Raw genomic sequence first — 20,487 nt, 5'->3', positions numbered from 1 at the left:
GCATTGGTTGAAAATCAGACTGATAAGACACTTAAGTGTCTTCGCTCTGACAATGGTGGGGAATATGTGTCCAAGGCCTTTCAGGCATTTTGTGACAGCAAAGGGATAAAAAGGGAGCTCACTGCCCCTCATAATCCACCCCAGAATGGAGTTGCAGAGCGTATGAACAGGACTATACAGGATAAAGTCCGTACTATGCTGTCTCATGCTGCATTACCCCATGGTTTTTGGGCAGAGGCTGTTATGACAGCCGTTCACTTGATCAATCAGTCACCAAACAGGTCTTTGGGGGGGGGGGGGGAATCCCTCAGGAAGCGTGGTCGGGCAAGCCACCTTCTTATGCTCATTTACGAGTGTTTGGCTGCGAGGCTTTTGTGCACATTCGTAAGGAAGACCGCAGCAAACTTGAGCCAAAGTCCTGTAAATGCATATTCCTAGGATATGGTGACGAGGGTGAAATGGGGTATAGATTGTGGGATCCCGTGAAAAGGAAAACAGTGCGTAGCAATGATGTTATCTTCCGGGAAGGTCGCATGCATAAACAGCCCGAAAAGACTGAGGAGGTTCGTAGGGTTGTATTCCGGGAAGAAGTACCTTTTGGACAGCAAAATGTGCCCGCTGTACAGCAGCAAATACCTGCTGTAAATGAACCTGCGAATGCAGAAAATGATGCTGGAAATGATCAGCCAGCCATTGCCCATAATGACGAGCCACTAAATGTGCAGGAACAGCCAGGACAGCAAGCTGTTAATGTTGATTTGCAGGCTGAAATGCCAGGACAGCAAGCTGTAAATGATAATATGCAGGCTGAACAGCCAGCAAACAATGATCATTGGGTTAGGAGATCGTCTAGGGCTACTAGACAGCCCGATAGATTCGTTCCTGGTGCAAATAATGTGGCTGATTATGTCATGATCACTGACTGTGGTGAGCCGTCATGCTTCAAGGAAGCAATGGACAGACAGGACAGCAAGAAATGGTATAAAGCCATGCTGTCAGAGATGGAATCTCTTGAGAAAAACAGCACTTGGGACTTGGTGCAGTTGCCTAAAGGGCAGAAAACGCTTCCATGCAAATGGGTTTATAAGATGAAGGTCACTTCTGGTTCCTCGCCAAAGTACAAAGCCAGATTGGTTGCTAAGGGGTACAAGCAGGAACATGGAGTTGATTTTGATGAGATCTTCTCTCCTGTAGTCAAAATGACTACATTGAGAACCATTTTGGGCTTGGTTGCAGCTGAAGATATGGAGCTCATATAGATGGATGTAAAGACTGCATTTTTACATGGTGATCTGCATGAAGACATATATATGCAGCAGCCTGAAGGGTTTGTGGCTAAAGGCAAAGAGAAGATGGTATGTAAGCTCAAACGGAGTTTGTATGGGCTGAAGCAAGCACCAAGAGAATGGTATCATAAGTTTGATACATTTATGCAGTCTCAAGGTTTTCAAAGAAGTCAAGTGGATCACTGCTTGTACACCAAGAAGGCCGCAGATGGCAGCCTAATTATCTTGGTTCTGTATGTTGATGACATGCTGATTGCTGGCAGGGATACTCATGCCTTGGATTTGTTGAAGCAAAGTCTTCATGGCAGCTTTGACATGAAGGATCTTGGTGATGCAAATCACATTCTTGGCATGCGAATACTCAGAGATAGGTCCAAAGGATTACTCTTTCTATCTCAACAGGAGTATGTCTCTAAGGTTTTGCAACGTTTCAATATGGAGGGGGGGAAACCAATTGGTGTTCCATTGCCTCCATATGTGAAACTCAGTGCAGAGGACAGCCCTACATCTGATGATGAGAAGGCTGAAATCGTCAAGATTCCATATGCTTCAGCTGTTGGCAGCTTGATGTATGCTATGGTTGCTACACGTCCTGACATTGCCTTTGCAGTGGGAGTGGTTAGCAGATATATGGCAAACCCTGGCAAAAAGCATTGGAAAGCAGTGAAAGGTATTATGAGATACCTCAAAGGCACAAGTGATTTGTGCATCTGCTTTGGAAAGCAGAAAGCATCTGTCGTTGGCTTTACGGATGCAGACTGTGCTGGTCATGCGGACTGTAGAAAGTCCACTTCTGGGTATGTGTTTACCTTCACAGGAGGAGCAGTCTCTTGGATCTCCAGGATATAGAAGTGTGTTGCATTGTCTACTACAGAGGCAGAGTATGTGGCTGCTACTGAGGCATGCAAGGAGGCTTTATGGCTTTCACGTCTGGTGGGAGATCTTGGCATTACAGAGTTACCTGTTCTTCATTGTGATAGTCAGAGTGCTATCATGCTAGCACGGAATCCCGTCTTTCATGCAAAGACGAAGCACATACAGGTGAAGTATCACTTCATCAGAGATGTACTTGACAGCAAGAGCATTGAGCTTGTCAAAGTGCATACAGATGATAATCCTGCAGATCTTCTCACGAAGGGTCTTCCAGCAGAGCGGTTTGCTCATTGCCGACAGATGATGGGAGTTGGATAGATATATGTATTTCAGCTTTGTACATACTTAGACTTAGCTGATTCTTTTCTCCTCTTAAGGCACATTGCCTTTAGGTGGGAGGTTGTTGGGAATAAAGGGCCATCGTGCCTTTTATATGTGCACGGGTGTGAACGCACCCTTAGCACACTTGTACTTTCATATATATCTATCTAAAAACCTAAAGTGGTACACACTCCAATTGTACCCAAGAACATCTTGCATCTCTCGCTCTCACTCGCTGCTGTTGCTCACGTGTTTGCTCTTTACCTGACATTTCATCGCCGGACATTGCATCTCCGCAGCACATCACTCACTTCAATTGCTAGGGTTTGCACTGAGAAAAACAGTGTACAACCACGACAGAAGCACAATGAGACAAAAACTGGCATAGAAAGCAAAACTCAAACCCTAAATGCAAAACTCAAAACTCTAACACAAAAACTCAAACCCAAATAGAAGAAGGAATAGAAAGAACACAACTTTGAAGTGAATGAATGCTGCAAATGAATGTAAGAGTATATAGTGTCCCCAAGGGCAGAGCAGTGTGTTGGAGAGTGATGTCCACCGAAGACAGATCCCAAGTGCGGTGACCACCAGCTGGATTGACAGAGTGAGAGAAACACCAAATACTGATCACTAGAGTGTGAGGAGACTGAGGCGATTGCAAAGGATGATGCTCGATGATGTGGGCGAAGGAGCAAAACATTGCAATAGAACGTCGTAGTAAAATGACGTAGTAGAATGCCGTAGTAAAATGTTGCAGTAGAATATCGTAGTAAAATGTCGTAGTAGAGGAGCAAATTAGGTGATGACAGTAGTTGCGAAGGCTGGATTGCCACGTGGTGGGAGACTGATGGTTGAGGTCTGCACACAAGGGTGAGAAACCTGCACAGAAGAGATGAGACTGAATGGGGCCAGCCTGTCTATTTATAGATGAGGATGGACCCTAACAAATTAGGGTTTCAATGAAGTCTCTTGAATTGCTCCCCATTTTAGGGTTTTCATTAAACTAATCTTGTTTTGGGGCTGTTTAAGTGGCTAATGAACCTGGAATGCATTTCTTAGCTCAACATTGTGCTGCTCAGCTAAAGGGTGCCCTGCTGTAAAATGGAGATGTCGAGGGGGGATGCTTGTAGAAAATGTAGGCAATGCAAGGTGTGGTTTTGTAGCAAGTGTGTTGGGAGCTGCGTGTAGGAAATGCAGGCTTGTACGGTGCAGCCCAGCCAATAGAATAGCCGGCTAGCCTATTTGATGCCTCCCAAGTGTAGTAGTGGTGTTGCCTAGCCTGGTAGAGGCCACTTAGGAGCAAAACACAAATCCGCCCTAGTAAACGCAACCTAAAAGGGCTTAAACCAGGCCTACTTGCCGTGTTGATTCCAAATGCAAGGTCCCTAGCACATGAGGATGACTCTTGGCAAGTTTCATTGTGGACAACACCCTCCTCTTCAAGATCTCCAGCTCCCATGCGTGGCTTTGATACCATGTGAGAATGCACAACGGAAAGAGGAAAGTGAAAATGGAGAGGAGACAAAGAGAGAATGCGGGAGAGAGAAGGAACAATGTGATTGCAATGGCTGAAGGTACAAGGTTGCAACAGTCAGCCCTAACACGTAGTGCTATATGCCAGTGTGGGCGTGATGAGAGAAGGAGGGGGGCTTGCTGATCACAAAGGATCAATGATGGATAATGAGAGTGGGAGGGTAGGTCCCCTATATATAGGCAAAAAAAGGGGCTAAACCCTAAATAAGGTCCAAACCCTAAAAATGGCCAAAAGTGTCGAAAAAGGAATGCACTAATGCGCCTTTCATGTAGAGTGTCTAAAACACATAGAATGATAGATAAATACAATGTCAGAGCTCCTAATGTCCTTGTTTGACTCAAATTGAGGTTTATAAGTAGGAGATGACTGCACAAGACACATATGATTGCTAATAGAAGCTTGGCTAATTGTATGTTTCAATGCTGATGATAACTATATTGTAGAAACTTGTGTTTTACATCAAGTTGCTTTGCTAACTTGTGCAATCGATACCAAAACTTTGGATGATAATTGCTTTTGTTGTAGTGGACTTGAAAGGGATCACCTTTGACATTTGTTGCATAAAAAATGAGAAGCCTCAACTTTTTTAGTTCACATCAATAATCTTGTCACATAATTTATGTAGTCACATAAGTCTCATTGATCATTGTCACACAAGTCACAATTGTCAACCTTTTAAGTCTTTTGTCAAACTTGGCTTTGGGAAATTTAAGTGTTTTGTTAAGCTCGAGTTTGGGAAATCTATGTGGTAAATTTTGTGAAACTTATGAGCACTTGATTAGTGAAGATAAAAACAATGAAGTAAACTGCTTGGAAATATTAAATAATTGAAAATAATTACACTTCCTAAAAGTTGGAGAAATGTAACTTGTCTCATTGTAACTTGTGAGACTTGTGCTTTTGATGCTTGTTTTTGACACTTGTGCCATTTTGTTGCTTGACTTGAAATTTCTCCCTTTAGATTGTCTCTCTAAACTTTGCACTACTCTTGGCTTTTACTCATGTCTTAGGGCTACAAGAACGCATACACATAGATAGCTTGGAGAAGAAGAAGATTGAGACAAGCACATCACAAAGTGAATTGCGATGTATCAATGTAGAAGATTTACAAGACTACACTTGCTCTAGAGTGAGTGGGCATAAGGTGGGGGGAAAAGAGCTAGCGAGGAAGAAAGGTGTCCTATGTCAAGAAATGACTTAAGGAAATAAAGAGACAGTAGGGTTTGTAAGGAGAAACACAGAGTGTGTACGGCAAGCATTGAGAAGAGGAGAAAAGAGAAACTTAGGTGAATGAAATGAAATAATGAAGTGAATCTAATACAAGGGCGTTGTAGCACGAATGATGCCCTAGAGTAGGAAGATTGTTGAAGAAAGCTCTAAGACTACAAGTGTAGGGATGATGAGGTGTCACCTGGAGTAGGGAGACTGCCATCAAAGAGGAGCCTTTGAATTTGCAATATAGGGATGATGTGATTGGTGATGCTTGGAGTAGGGAGACTGCCATTGAAGTGCGAGGAGCCTCTTGAGTTTGCAAACACAGGCCTAAAGATTGATGCCAATTGCTGGGAGTGACGCTGGAGGTGAAGGAAGAGCTAGAAATTGAAAATGCAAATGTAGACAATCTCTAGTAATGGAAGCACTAGTAGAAAGTGTGATGCGTGATGAAGGGGAGTGCCCAAGAACTAAAATGCAAATTTTGGGGCGTGGAAAGCTGATGCCATATGATAATGCAGACGCTAGGTGAAAGGAGGACCTCTAGGGCAGCCAAATGCAAGGATCAAATCTCTCGGAAGGCCCTAAAAAGCCTTTCTAGGGCTGGAAATTGAAACCAAAAATGGGAGCGAAGAAGGAAAACTGTACGGAATGATGTGGTTTCTCAACATCCAATGGTCCTAAGTATAGTTTTTATTAGATGCGGCTAATTGGCCATGTGGATATTTGAAAGATGTACGAAAACAAGAGTATGAAATTATGTTTCATACTTCACATACTTTTGAAAAGGGGGAAAAAAACCAGATAGCTAGAAAAGGCAGGTAACATCACGATTTTGCCTAAAAGGCTATCACTTGGCAAAAAGCATAAAACCACTTGGTGATAAGGATCTTTGAAATCTCTGATTAGAAGTCTGAAGTTTCTGAAATTCTTAGAAAATTTTGACATTACAGCCACTAAACTCTCAAATTCTTGAGAAACACTCTTTTCCCCTTTAGTATTCTATTTAAAATCTCCATAGTCACAAGTGACAGCCTTTTTTGGACTCCAGGATTGTGGGGATGGTAGTTTCTTTCCGTTCCATGTCCCATGTCCCATTCCATGTGACTATATAGTCACAAGTGATGGCAATTCCTCCCTGTCATTGTCCCATTTTGTGTCACTTATGACTATGGAAACCTTTGAAATACATCTCAATCTGTTTAATGGAAGCATGGAACACTAGGTTCCATGCAATTGCCAATGTGCTTTGATTGTTAGTAAAGATCACGATAGTAGATGGCTGTCCAACACCCAAATCAACCAAAAGATGTTTGAACCAAATACACTCAGTCATAGTTGTGAAAGTTACTTTGTATCCAGTCTCACAACTAAAAGCGGCCATAATGGACAACTTGTTGCTCAACCACAGCATGCATGAGTTGCCAAGTGTGAAGAAAAGTTACTGTGGTTACGCAAGTATCATAACAAACAGCCTAATTAGATTTTGGAAAAGCATGTAATTTGGTGGGAATGATTTTACCTTGGGATAAAAAAATAGCCCAAGGTGCTGAGTTCCATGCGACAATAGCGATAGATACGCTTCACTGTCAAGAAAAGTGACGAGACGGTATGCACTCATACCATATCAGAGAGATAGTAGGGTTTGCGGGGAGAAACATAGAGCATACGGCAAACACTTAGAGAAGAAAACTTCAAAAGTTCAAAGGACGAAGAGCGAAGAAGATGATGAATGATGAATCACTGAATCATGCTAAATGAATCAAGCTGATACAATGGAGCAAAATCTCGTAGATGATTGTGCCTGAAATAGCTTTAAATTAAGAGGTACAGTTGGGGATTTTGCTGCTGGTCATTTGTGACAGCAAAAAGTTCTAGAATTTCCAGGAGAGTTGGCTCAATTACAGAGGAAGTGGAGACTCAAGAGCATATCTTTGAGTCTAAGGCAAGGCCTGCTACCTTCTTGGTGATTCGAGTCAAATCTCAGCTGTACTACAAGATTTATGGAATACATCTTAAAGAAATACTGCAAAGGATGCCAAAAAGTGGTAAAGAGTTAATCTCATTCACAGTGTTAATTTATTGTTTGCTGTAAATTGCTGGTTAATCAGGTATTTCACCACCCTATCCAATAAGGAAGGCTAGTTTCTTGTTCTGCCTTAACCATTTGCTTTCTCACCTCTTTTGCTGTCCATAGCCCTTGGAGGATGTGCTGCCTAGCTGCCTGGTGGTGCTGCCCTGCTGTCCAGCCTGTAGCGAGTCTGCAGGATGCTGCTTCTCTGCCTTGGGAGGACATTGCTGGTTTGAGGAGGTCATCACTAGCTGCTACCTCATGTTGTCCATGTTGTTGCTATCAGATGTAGGTTGTATTTCCATTATTGCTGCCTATATTTTACTGCATTGCTGGACTACAAGCTGACATGATCCTCTTTTCCATCACCTATTTATTGTGGAGCAGCATTTCAGCCAAGAAACCTTGCGTTTTGCTTCTTTGAGTTGTATTTGACATCCTCTTGATAGGAGGATTGTGTTTCACTCTGTCCATTGCTGTCCAAAATATTCCTTTTGTTGTTATTGGGTGTCTTCTTCAATATCATGTTGCCTAGAAGATTGTGTTTCACCCCCTCCACACGCCTTCCATAGGTTCTGCCCCACTCCATTAAGTGGGACCTTGCAGTCATCTCGAGCTACTCCGATGTTACTAACTCCTTGGCTCTCCTCAATCTTGGTCCTAGTGACATGGAGGTCTGATGTCATTGTATAATTATTGTACTTTATTCATTACTCATTCGTACTTTGAGTTTTTGAGTTCATTCATTATGATGGTTTATCTTACACTTTATGGCCTCCAATGCAAACTCTATCGTTTCTTTACATGGTACCAAAGTAGAGGGGCTTTCAAGTGAAAGATCCTCATTTTCAGTGAAAAGTTCAAGGCCTTGCAAGAAGTGATGAGACAGTTGACAACGATTCCTATACTTTATTTTGCTATGACATTTGGGAAAGAACTATATCTTTTGCTCTCATTCGATCCCCCATTTAGGTTTGTAATTCTATGACGATTTGAGCACTATTTCTGTAATGTACTTGGAAAGAGCTTTCGCATGATACCCATATTTTTGGGGAGGGGAGGGGTTCCCAAAATTTTAGGGATGTATAACATTTAGGAGGTCCCTAAACTTTAGGAGCCTCAATATGGCTTAAAAATGGTAATCCTAAAAAATAGGGATGGCATTCTAAAAATAGTAAGTTTCTGTTGTGATAGTGCTTATAAAATTTGGTTGTTTCTATTTTTCATAGTTCTTAGCCTAAAAAGGAAGGCCATAAATAAGAGATAAGTGTCAAGACACTTGTCACATAAGCTTCCAAGTGTTCCATCACTCGTCAAAGTTTATGAAATGTGGCTAGATACTTGTGTCTTGTGCTACTCCACTTTTCCTCTTTGCATTGAATCTCTCCTTGTTTTTTGAAAAGAGCTTATTTCCAAGGATATTAGAAAAAGGATGATGGATTCGTCATATGTGTTTTCGATGCAATGATATGTACATTCTAAACTTTCAACCTACATATGTATATTGTACAAACTTTTCATGATCATGCCATCTTATTGATTGGAACTGTCTTTTTTGTGAGATCTAGTCGATACTTCAAGGCTTTGATTATTTTTGTGTGCGAGTTTGACCTTGATATATGTGAGCTCTAGCTATAGGTGCCCAATATAGGTGGTGTGTACCATCTTTTTGACTCACTATGTGGGTCCACCATAACTTTGGACCACTCATCAATAGCTAGCTCTAATGCACTTTTCTAGGTATCTTTTAATACAAGGGAATTGAATTTGATAAATAATTAACCATGCAAATTTATTATAAAAGGTTACAAGTGTACTTTTTTTGTTGCTGACAATGGTACAAAATTTTCTTGCAGAAATCCTCATTATTGGATGCATTTCTAAACCCACTTTTGAATATTGATTAGTACTAGGATACTTTCTAATTTATTAGGGCTATATGGCAGTTGAGAGTTAAGGAGTTGCCACTTGCATATAGAGGAGAAGATTGATCTCTACTTGTCTTCTGTCTTTATAGTGAACCATTGGGCTTTATGCACATTTGAGCAACCCTAATTCTCAAATGGTATATGACCCAAATTCTTGAGTTCCGTGTCTTTTACTACTGGACTTGTGAATATTTGATGTTACTTAAGTCACACTAAGACTAAGTTATGTAAAGTTGCTTCTTAAAGTGTGCTCGGAATTTTTTATACGGATGTCAATGCTATTCTCCTTAGCCTCAAGCTTATTCTTCACTCTTTCTTCTGCACCCTCAATTTACTGAAGTGTATGAAGTTACTTAATGATTTCAATATTTATGAGAACAAACAAAAAATCTAGTGCTATTAAGTATTTTTTAACATAACAATTTATTGTCGTCATACTGACTTTTGCCACCACGTTGCAGAATGTGTGGAGTGAGTTTGCTCTCATATTGTCAACAATAGAGCCTTAGTTTTTTTGTAACTTCTAAGGAGAGTGAGCGTGAGCTTAAATGCATTTATGTGCATAGCATATGACATTCTACTGAATGGCATGTGATTTGTCCTGTATGGGATAGAAAGAGTTCAGCACTATGCAACCAGAGTAGTAGCTCATCAGACCAATTGAAGTGGCAGGAATTGAATTGGAATTCAAGACTGATATTTAGTTTGAAAGGTTTAAACATTTTATCTATACTAATTCTGTAAGTGTAGAAAGGCTTATATTATTGAACATAGATGTCCTAAGTAAGCTGTGTTCTCAGCTTTTGACCCTTTTTAAACTAATATGAATTTATTTATTTCTTTGAGAAATTAACCTCCTGAAATGAGTTGTTTTGATGGAACAGTTTTACGAGTATGGGATGTCTTGTTGTATGAGGGAAATCGCAGCATGCTTTTTCGAATAGCCCTAGCCTTGTTGGAACAATATGGTTAAGTACATTGCCAGTTATCCTGTACCCGTCTTCTACCTGTAATTAAAATCTTGAGATTGAAAAGCTGTCTCTTTTTCTATCTGTCCACGATTCTGTCTAGTGTTGTTGGGGGCTGAAGTTCTTGAAGTTTTGATACAGGCCCAAAAATAATGGCTGCAAAGGATGCCGGGGATGCAGTAACAATTTTGCAATCTTTAGCTGGCTCAACCTTTGATAGCAGCCAGCTGGTGCTTGTTGCTTGCATGGGCTACCAGTCTGTGGATGATTCACTGCTTCAGGAACTTGGTTCACAGAAACGTCCTCAAGTGCTTGCAGCGCTTTCTGAGCGGTCGACAATGGAGCGCTCTGGATGGCGAAGTGTTAGCAGAACGGTTTCATCTAAAGTGTACAATCATGACATGTCCAGTAATCAGCTAGCTGAGAGGAATATTGAGAAAATACTTGGTCAAACTCTTCCCAATGGTGAAGCTTCCATTAAGAACGATGTAGATGGGAGCTACAAGAATCTTTCCTGCATTGATGTGCTTGACGAAGAAGAGGCTTGTGTAACTGATCTGATAGAACAGGTATTGCTCTCTTTGCAGTAGCTTATACCAGGGTTTAGGGGAAGTAAAACCCCTCAAAATTTATGTTTTCTTTATGAATTGAATCATGCAAATAAGTAATAAACTGTTTAAGTCAAATATAGATGTACAACAGTATGACATCTTTTCTAATGATGCCATGAAAAACTGGTGCTATGAGGAAGCACACCGTTACCTGAATCAAAGCCAGGGTAATAAAGTGTCTGAGTCAAATATAGATGTACTACAGTACGACATCTTTTCTAATGATGCCTTGAAAAAGTGGTGCTATGAGGAAGCACACTGTTACCTGAATCAAAGCCAGGGTTAATGGATGGATTCTTTGCTCAAAAGTTTGATGGATTCTTTCTAGGATTATGTAAATATCACAATAAGCATCTGGATCTGTTCTAAACCGAGAAATAGAAAATTGTTTCAATTGAGGGAATAGCTTTTCAATATGTTTGAACTGTTGTGCATTGTCACCCAAGTTGCTCTTTGGTTCTCTTTTTTCTGCCTTGACTGTTTTGAGGGTGTCATACATGATATTAAGATTTGGCATCATTGTTTACATTTTAGTCTGTTGCTGACAGTCACATTCATGATTCTTGAGGGAAGAAAAGTCTGACTTTATGATATCAGTAGGTGAATCTATTGTTTGAATTTCCAATATAGCTGTTTGCCATTTTCAATTTATATCCTCAAAACTCACTCGGGGTTCTAAGTGAGGTGAAACACCATTACAAATATCCATGTGAAAATGATCTTTGCATTCACACAGATGAAAATTATCTGAAGTTCTTTTGGTACCATAAACAATTTCTTGACTAAGCATTGATCAAATTTGGATGTCCAAGTTAGGCTTTCTTTGTTAGCCTGCCCATGTCAGTCATGTCAGTCTATCATCTCTTGGTTGTGAGCTGTTGTTAGAGTTTGACCGAGGCATAGGAGCTTGCAGTTTGGTGCAATTTCTTCAGTTCTCGACTTCCTATGTGTATTCCTAGGTTAGTTTCTGCTTTCCACAATCTGCCTCTACATGCCGGACATTGTCATTGTCATTTGGGATTTTTCTGGGGCCTTCCCTATTTTTTCTAGCAATTTTTGAAGTGTGACCAGCATTAATGCTGGTCAGCTAGCTTTTTGGCGCTTATTGGTGCATGGCCGGCCAGATTTTGGGTTTCTTGGCTATTTATACCTAGGCTCCCCACTTGGTAGACACACTCTTCAGTCTTCAGTCTTTTGCTTGCAGGTGCACACTCTGACACTCCGTGTTTGGTGCTGCCATTGTCTAATATGGTGCCCTCACTGACATGTGGGCTGCGTGGAGGGATTGATCAGTCCATCCCCATTGTATCAACATTCTTCTTTAGTCAGTGCAGGATTCTTTCTTCATCTTTCTTCCTCTCTTCCTCTCTCTCTCTCTCTATGCTTCTCTCTGTGTTCATGTTTCTCTTCCGTTGCGCACTCTCATGTGGTATCATTGCTTAAGTGAGGACATAGTTTGGAAATTTATTGTAGAGGAGCAAGTGCTTCGTGGAGAAGCGGCCAAGATCACAACACAACTTTTCAGCCCGCATTTGTTGCACAAGCGGTCCAGTCCCCCATTGACCATCTAGGTTGCCAGTGGACAACTCTCGGAGGCAAGGCAACATCATCTAGGGCTAGGCGAAAGCTTATAGACAGGAGGTAGCCTCTCCTTGTGAAACTAGCCCTCCTTGGATAGAGTGGTAAATAACCTAATTAAGCACTTAATTACAACAATTAACAAATTCACAAAACTGACATGTACACTTTACCATATAATCTTGGACATTGGATATCCTATTGGCCCTAAAATTGGCAACCCTTGCGGTATTTCTTTAACTTTTATTGCAAATGGATGGAGTATAACTGACATCCTTTGACTTCTTTCGCTAATCCAAGTGTCTCTTGTTGTAAAAACGGACCAGAAAGTCTTCAAACCAATATGCCCCTTGGGTTTGCTTTGGGATTGGTCTTCACCCCACTCCTTGGAAGACAAATTCAGCCCCAAATTTGATATTGGCTAGCTGGCCTCTTGAATCCCCCTGGAATTCCTCAATTTTAACTGTTGGAATCAAGTCCTTGTAAAGAAATGCTCTAAACGCAAAAAACAAAAAACCAATCATACGACAAAGCATAGATTGATAAACACAGAATATAGTTAGGTTAGGGTTAGGGTAACTTAGAGACAGTGAATACAATGAATAATGAAGTGAATGAATAAAGAACATACAGTGCTCATGCAACAAATACACTATGCAATGAATACTGTATACTATGCAATGAATATTGAACCTTGAACTCTCGTATTTGTGGGATTAAGGTAGAGGTTATGAGCTGAAGAGTATGTCGTATTTTGAACGAATTCCGAATCACAGCAAAGGCAATCTTTGTGTGTCAAACACTAGTAAATGCAGCTAGGGAAGGCAGGATCTGATGCAGATTTGAGTGTAGGAGAGAAAAAGACTAAAAACGCAGGTATCAAAGGTGAGATAAAATTGGGCGACAATTGGAGATGGCAAACACGATAGTTTGGAGGTGGGCGATGGTGTAGGTGACCCTGTGTAGGAGAGAGAAGATTAAATGTAGATAGTCAGTGCAAGCAGATAACACCTAGATGATGGCGATAGCTTTAGAGACCCTTGATGACTCTAAACACATCCTTGATGATGATGTCAGTAGGTGGAGATGGACACTGGCAGCAAACGCAAATCTAACAATAATGATGGAGTAGTACACGACAGCTGGATGTGGGTTATGGAGGTTGGAATCAGGCGCCGGATGGTAGTAGATAGTTGGAGGAAGCTCTCAGCACGATGTCCTCCGTGAATAGGGTGTGGGCAGTAGAGATACGGCTCATGGGTGCATATCGGCTACCTAATGATCTACCAAGACTACATAGGCGATGGTTATCTTACCAAGGGAGCCTAAGTGATCACCTAAGAAAGGCTAGGGCATTGGACTAAGGGTCCACGTTGGCTACCTAGGGGTCTATCAATTCCGACAAAGGTAGATGGAATCAATGATGGAATTTGTGTTTATTTTTTTGTTAAAAAAAAAAGCTTTGGGCTAATTTGTTTACAAGGTTGAGCATTAAGTGAGAGTTTCAAATAAGTGTTTGTTCCATTGAGTCACTGTGCCTTGAAGTATGAGAAAATAAGAATGGATAGCTCCACGACCTTCATAAAACAAGCATAACAATCCCACACACTACTAGGATAAGTACTTAGAGATTCCTAAGAGGGTGTATGTGTGTTCCAGTTACCTTTGGAGATTGCCATGTGCAATGCCATGAGTATGGTGGATTTGGAGTCAACCACTCCAAGAGTGACTGAAAAGAGATAAATGCACACAGATGCATGGTGACATGAACGGAATGCTGATGCATGGGGTAATGCAAAGAAAGATGCAAGTTTTCATACTCATGTAGAATGTGATACAACGATGTCACTTCAATAGTGTCCTCGCAGGGGAATTGTTCACTTGTCCAAGTACCCTTTTACAATCATGTCATCTTGACAGTGTGAATAAATTTATAAATGTCCATAATAGTCGATACAAAATAAATAAATGGCAAAAAGTGAAAAATTGTAAGTATTATCATTGTCACTATTAAGACAAGGAGAACCGTCTCCTCTCAAATAGGAGGGAGAAGTAACAAGGAAGCACATTCTCCTCGTCAATTTGAAGAAGTAGAGAAGGGTGTACCCAAGCTGATCTGTAGTATAAGATACTATAGAATTGGCCTCTTGATTGCCTTGTTAAAATTATCTACAAAATTGTCATTGGATGGTACAAGCTCTAGGCGAATAGTGCCTAGCTTAACGTGCTCTTTGGTGAAATGGTAATGAACTGCGATGTGCCATGTCTAAGGGGTAATGATAGGATTGCTTGCAAGGGCAACGGTACTCTGGTTGTCATAATAGACAATTGTAGACGACTCACAAGGAAACTAAAGTGTGCACAACAAGTTCCTTAGATAGATGGCCTCTATAGTACCATCGAAGAGAGCTTGATACTTTGCCTCAGCTGTAGAAGCCACCATCGTCTCCTGCTTATGGCTAGCCCAAGAGATGGGTGTTGTGCCCAAGGTGTAGAGGTAGGCGCCATGGGAACGCTAGGTGTCAGGATCTCCCGCCTAGTCAGAATTAGTGTAGTCTTGCAAGCATAAACCATGACTATAAGTTAGTTCATAATTATAGGTATATCTTAGATATCTTAATAGACGAAGACAAGCAATCCAATGAGACATTCTAGGTACATTAAAATAGTGACTAAGAAAACTAACCAAATATGCAAGATCTGGCCTAGTATGAATCAATTAGAGTAATTTTTCTAGAATAGAACAATAGGTATAAGCATGAAAAGGCTAATCCAAGATATCCTTGTGTAGATGGACAATGGGATTGAGAGGCGTGGCAGTGGGCCGTGTTTGATCAATGCAATATTGTTCCACTAGCTGTAGGGCATACTTCTATTGTGACAGAAAGATACTTTCCTCAGATCTAACAATCTCCATCCCCAAGAAATAAGACAATAATCCTAAGTTTGTCATCTCGATGTAGAGCAAAATTGTGCCTTAATTTTTGCGATATCTGCAGAATTTGAGCTAGTGAGTAATATATCATCAACAAATAGTAGGATATAGTTGACCCCTGTGCTAGTGGTGTGCATATATAAATTTGGATCATAGGGGGTAGAACAACATCCATGAATCTGTAAAAACTTGTCCATCCTATGGTACTAAGACCTCGGCACTTGCTTCAATCTATAGAGAGCTTTTTGCAAGCAAAAGACCTTGTCAGTTCGATTAGCAGAAGAAAAGCCGGGAGGTTGCTTCATATAGACTTTCTTCTTCAAATAACCATTCAAAAAGGCACTTTTGACATCCATCTAATAGATCGGCCAATTGTGGTGAGCAGTGAGCATAACCAATAGACGAAATGATGTCAACCGAGCGATAGGTGTGAAGGTTTCTTCATAGTCAATGCTATGCTTTTGCGTGAAACCTTGCACTACAAGGTGAGCCTTGTATTTGCCTAAAGTATCATCAGCCTTTAGCTTGGTCCTAAAAATACACTTCGTCTCGGTGACTAGCTTGTGACGAGGATGCTAAGAGCCTCAACCCAAAGGCGCTTAGGGAGCTTTGCTGCGAACAGCATAGAGTGTTATATTCATTACTGTCTAATTCCTACACTCTACGACTTTATTTTGTGCAAGGGAGTTGATAAAAGTGAGTTGGCGTGCAATGCCGTGCTCCTCTAGAAACTCAGAAAACTCAGAGGTAAACTCGCCACAAGAATCACTCCTCATAGTATCCACATGATGACCAATTTGGTTATGGACCAACACCACCCAAGCACTGCAATAAGTGAAAGTATCTGACTTGTGCTTTAGGAAGTACACCCACATGTATTCGGAGAAATCATTCACTATAAAAAAGAAGTACAGTGTGCTATTCAAGGCATCAGTGGATGTGGGACCACAAAGATCTAGATGAATGAGCCTAAGAGGCTTAGCGGCATGAGTAACACACTATTGAGAAAAGGGTGTATGGTGCTGGTTACCTAGTTGACATGCTTTATAGAACTCTCGAGATAGTTTTAGGTGTGGAAGGCCATCAACCATCCCCTGATGCAACAGCTCATAAAGAGACTATAGCCAAGATGTCCTAAGTGAAAATGCCAAAGATGCTCAGAGTCCATGGGCTCCCATGTGGTTAGTAAAGCTTGGAAGCAATGGGACTCCGAATTCTCGGCAATTGACTTGGTAAGAAAGTGCGTTATGTGGTAAAGGCCATTAGGTTGTGCCTTGTCTCAAGCAATCACTAAACCAATCTGAGAGTCCAGGACTTCGACTGTGGTTGTGGTGAAGAAAATTGCTCGCCCCAATTGGCAAAGCTGTTGAACGGATAACAAATTCACCCCAAGTTGGGGGACATGATAGACATCATCCAACGAAGCAAGATTTGGACCTAGGTTTGTGGGAAAATTGATGCGATCTTGGGCTTGAATCTCGAATGAGGAGTTGTTTTCTACGTGAACACTCTTGGCTACAAGGGCTTGGGAAATAAAAATGTCGGCTATAGGAGTTATGTGATGGGTAGCTCCACTGTCCACAAGCCGAACAAGTGTTGACGTGCTTGGCTGTGATGAGTGGGTCTTTGCAGACACCTCATTAGGAGGTAGCTTGCAGATGTGAACGAGACTCATATCCAATGTCTCTAAGGAGACAATGTGGGCCTCTGTAGACCAGTCAGACAAACCCTCTGGAGTTGAGTAGGTCACCGATTGTGATGACTGATTGGTGGGACTGTGATGACTGACTGGTGGCAATGTGGGTCTGGCCTTGCCACTGTCTCTGCTAAGGTTTGCCACTACCCTGCTTCCCTTGCTGGGGGTTATTCGACTGGGGTGTGGAGGTCTGATTTTTGGATTTTGGTTGTGTGCTTCTTGCCTTAAATTGACACATCATAATGGCCAGCCTTTTGACAATGTTGACAATGTCTATTCTTCTTAGGTACATTTTGCCATCTAGGTTTGAGAGTAGATTGAGTGGTTCCTTGGGATTCACTAGCCGTGTTTTGATTTGGATTTTGATACGAGTTTTGTTTGTCCTTGCCTTGTTGCCCCCTCTGAGAAGATGTAACTAGAGCCCTCTCTATCGATGATATATTATAAAATTGATTGAATAACCGCGCATAATGCAAGAATTGACACTCAAACTCATAAAGTGTGGGTATATGAGGCTGTGAAATTACCTGTTGCACAATATTTTCTTGGCAGCTTGTTAAGAACAGGGTAACCTGATCGTCAGATGACTTAGAAGCCCCAGTGGTTGAGAACTTAGTGAGGAGACCTGATACTCAACCAATTTGACTTTTAAGTCATCCTGGTTTGTGATTTTAAAGTTTTGGAGCGCTCACGATCCAAATTGATGTGACGGGTCCTATCCTGAGCCGCATATTGGTTAGTCAAGGGTATCCAGCACTCTGATGCTAAGTCAAAATGCTGAAGCTAAGAGTGCAACTCAAGCAATAAGCCGTGCATAAGCTCCATAATAGCGGAGGCGTTATGAGTCTTCCATGAGCGGACGACCTTGTATAGGGACAAATGCAAGATCAGGTTGGGATTCCAATCCCTGCACTAAATCTCATAGGTTTTGAGAGTCTAAGGCATGTCTCATTAAATTTAACCAAGTGGTGTAGTTTGACTGTTGAAGCGAGTCTTGCCATCAAATGTATTCTTGGTAGATGAGGAGCTAGAACCATGAGGTGTTTGTGAAGGTGGATAAGTGGGTAAGATTGAGGATAAGATGGTGGTGGGGGTGGTGGATAAGGAGGAGGAGGGGGCAGTGGTGGATAGGCAGAGATAGGTTGCTAATGTCCAATGAGTGTTGATTGCTGCAAAGATATCGAAACGGACATAGGTCCATATGATACCGTAGATGGAGGTGGAGATATTGGGACATGATAGCCTTGTCCAAATGTCGGTTCGGACATAACATAATGACAGGATGGTCCACTAGGTAGTGCCATAGAGGCAAACTGTGATACCAAGCGATCCATACTTGAGTATGTTTGGGATGCATTCCGAGAGGGATAACTTGAAAGTACGTGTGTGGAAAGTCGAGTCACCGTTGCAGGTACACCACCCGAAAATGAGTATGTAGAGGTCCTAAAGGGTGTGTCTAAATGTGCAGAACCCCCTAGTGTGGTGTGTTGTAGATAATGTGGAGCAGTTAATGGAAGTGGAAAGGAAGGTGCAGTGGAAGAGGAGGGAGGGATGGGTGGGAGCCCAAATAGATTTGTGATGGATGTTGTGGGAAACATTGTTGGTTTCTTTTGTCCATTAAATGCAATAGATGAATATGCACATACTCTAAGTTGAGCATGAGAAATAAAATCATTTGAAGAAAAAGGAAGAAATGGAATACTTACAAGTTTTTCTTTCAGCTTTTTACCTAGTTTTGAGTTCATAAAGAAATACCTGTCTTCCTCATTACTCAGAAACCAAAAATTGCTTTGAAGAGTCCCTTCTTGACAATCCAACAAAAAATACGGAATTAGTTGGTAAAGAATTTGAAATAATAGGGTTCGTACGTGGCATTGGAGAAAATATGTACTATGAAAGTGATGTGTAATCCGACCTAGGTTCCACTTGCAGATGGCCAATCCATAGTGGAGATTTCGAAGGTCTTGTAAGATCATTAGTTCTGTGGCACCAAATCTAAAGGAGAAAACTCAGCTTACCTTCAACCTCCTGCTGAGCCCTATGCATAAGGATGAGATCATAATTAATCCATACACTTGATTATGGCTTGTCCTTGACATCACCCCCTCCTCAGTGATGAGTTCCATGAGGAGCGGCTTGGTGGTTTAGTCCAAGTTTCATTGGATTCCTCTTGTGAAATTCTCTAACTTTGAGAGGTGCTCTTTGTAGATATCTTGCAGGTTTCCAAGTGTGATCATTGATGTCATATCCTTTCCAGTGAACAAGGTACTTCAATCGACCTCGGGAGATCCTTGAGTCTAAGACAGGCTTGACCTCAAATTCTTCATGATCTTCAATTTGGACAAGTGGTGGGGGACTAGATCTCTCCCCCCTTAGTGGTGAGCTATGGTATGGCTCGGGTAAGGGAACATGGAAGACTAGGTGGATCTTCATGGTGTTGGGGAGTTAGAGTTGGTAAGCAATTGGGTTGATTTGGGCTATGATAGTGAAGGGCCTAAATCTTTGGTGGTCTAGCTTGGTGGAGGGCCTTGTTGTCTGGAGGTTATGCCTAAGTAACCATACTTTATCACCGACTTTGTATGTTGTTGTACTGATTCTGAGCCTTTTGGATTTGTTGCTTGAGTTCTTGGTGTATATTTTCTAAGTGTTGCGCTTTACCTTGGGCTGCAAGGTTCTTTACTTGATTGGAGAGATGTACATCCATCCTTGGATACTGGCCATAGTTTGCAAAGAAAGGAGTTTTCTTGGTAGATGCATGGATATTATTATTATAAGCAAATTTTGATGGTAGTTGATGGTGCAATAGAGATATTGTTTCAAGACTTGATTTACCCGTTCTGTTTGACTATCAGTCTATGGATGATTGGCTATGCATAACTTAACTTGGACTCCAAGGAGATTGCAAAGGCTCTTTCTAAAACTAGATATTAATTGGGGACCCCGATTGTGGTGATGATGTCGTCTGGGAGTCTATGTAATCTGAAAATGTATTTGAGGAAGAGCGTAGCGGTAGCTGTGCCTGTGATGGTCTTGGTGGTAGGGATGAAATGTACAATTTTCGTGAACCTATCTACCACAACAAGAATAAAGTCATATTTGTCTGATTTGGACGATTTGTTATGAAATCCATGGAGAGAGGAAACAAGGGTTGTGTTGGAATGGGCAAGGGTTGCAAGAGGCCATGTGGTTTGTGACGAGGTACCTTGGCCTTGTTGCATGTATCACATCATGTTATATATTCCTTAACTTCTTTCCACAGCTGGGGCCACAAAAAATCTCTTGAAATAAGCTCTAAGGTCTTATTAACTCTAAAGTGTCTTGCTGGTGCTGGGGTGTCATGGTGTTGTTGGAGTACTTGAAGTATCAACTTTCCTGGAGGGATGTAAAGTAGATCCTTATAGTATAACAATCCATTAGTTTCGTGAAACTCACAAACTTTTAAATTTTTTTCTCTTGATTCTTTCTCTTGAC

General features: G+C 41.4%; 1 protein-coding gene across 4 annotated transcripts in view; it reads left to right on the top strand.

The window, feature by feature from the left end:
• Positions 1-20,487, top strand: part of LOC148023213 (uncharacterized) — an 85,102-nt gene that overhangs the window by 23,858 nt on the left and 40,757 nt on the right. For all 4 annotated transcript variants that reach the window (XM_087696214.1, XM_087696213.1, XM_087696215.1 and 1 more), the window contains 2 exons: positions 10,113-10,196; positions 10,338-10,765. In XM_087696214.1, the coding sequence (XP_087552340.1) occupies positions 10,113-10,196; positions 10,338-10,765 (512 nt within the window). The remainder of the gene's footprint in view (positions 1-10,112; positions 10,197-10,337; positions 10,766-20,487) is intronic.

The sequence above is a fragment of the Lygodium microphyllum genome, chromosome 16 (assembly GCF_053477565.2).
Source record: "Lygodium microphyllum isolate KBCC chromosome 16, Lygodium_microphyllum_v1.1.10, whole genome shotgun sequence".
NCBI classification, from domain to species: domain Eukaryota; kingdom Viridiplantae; phylum Streptophyta; class Polypodiopsida; order Schizaeales; family Lygodiaceae; genus Lygodium; species Lygodium microphyllum.
The sequence above is the reverse complement of the archived record's forward strand: the minus strand, read 5'-3'. Positions and strand labels throughout refer to the sequence as shown.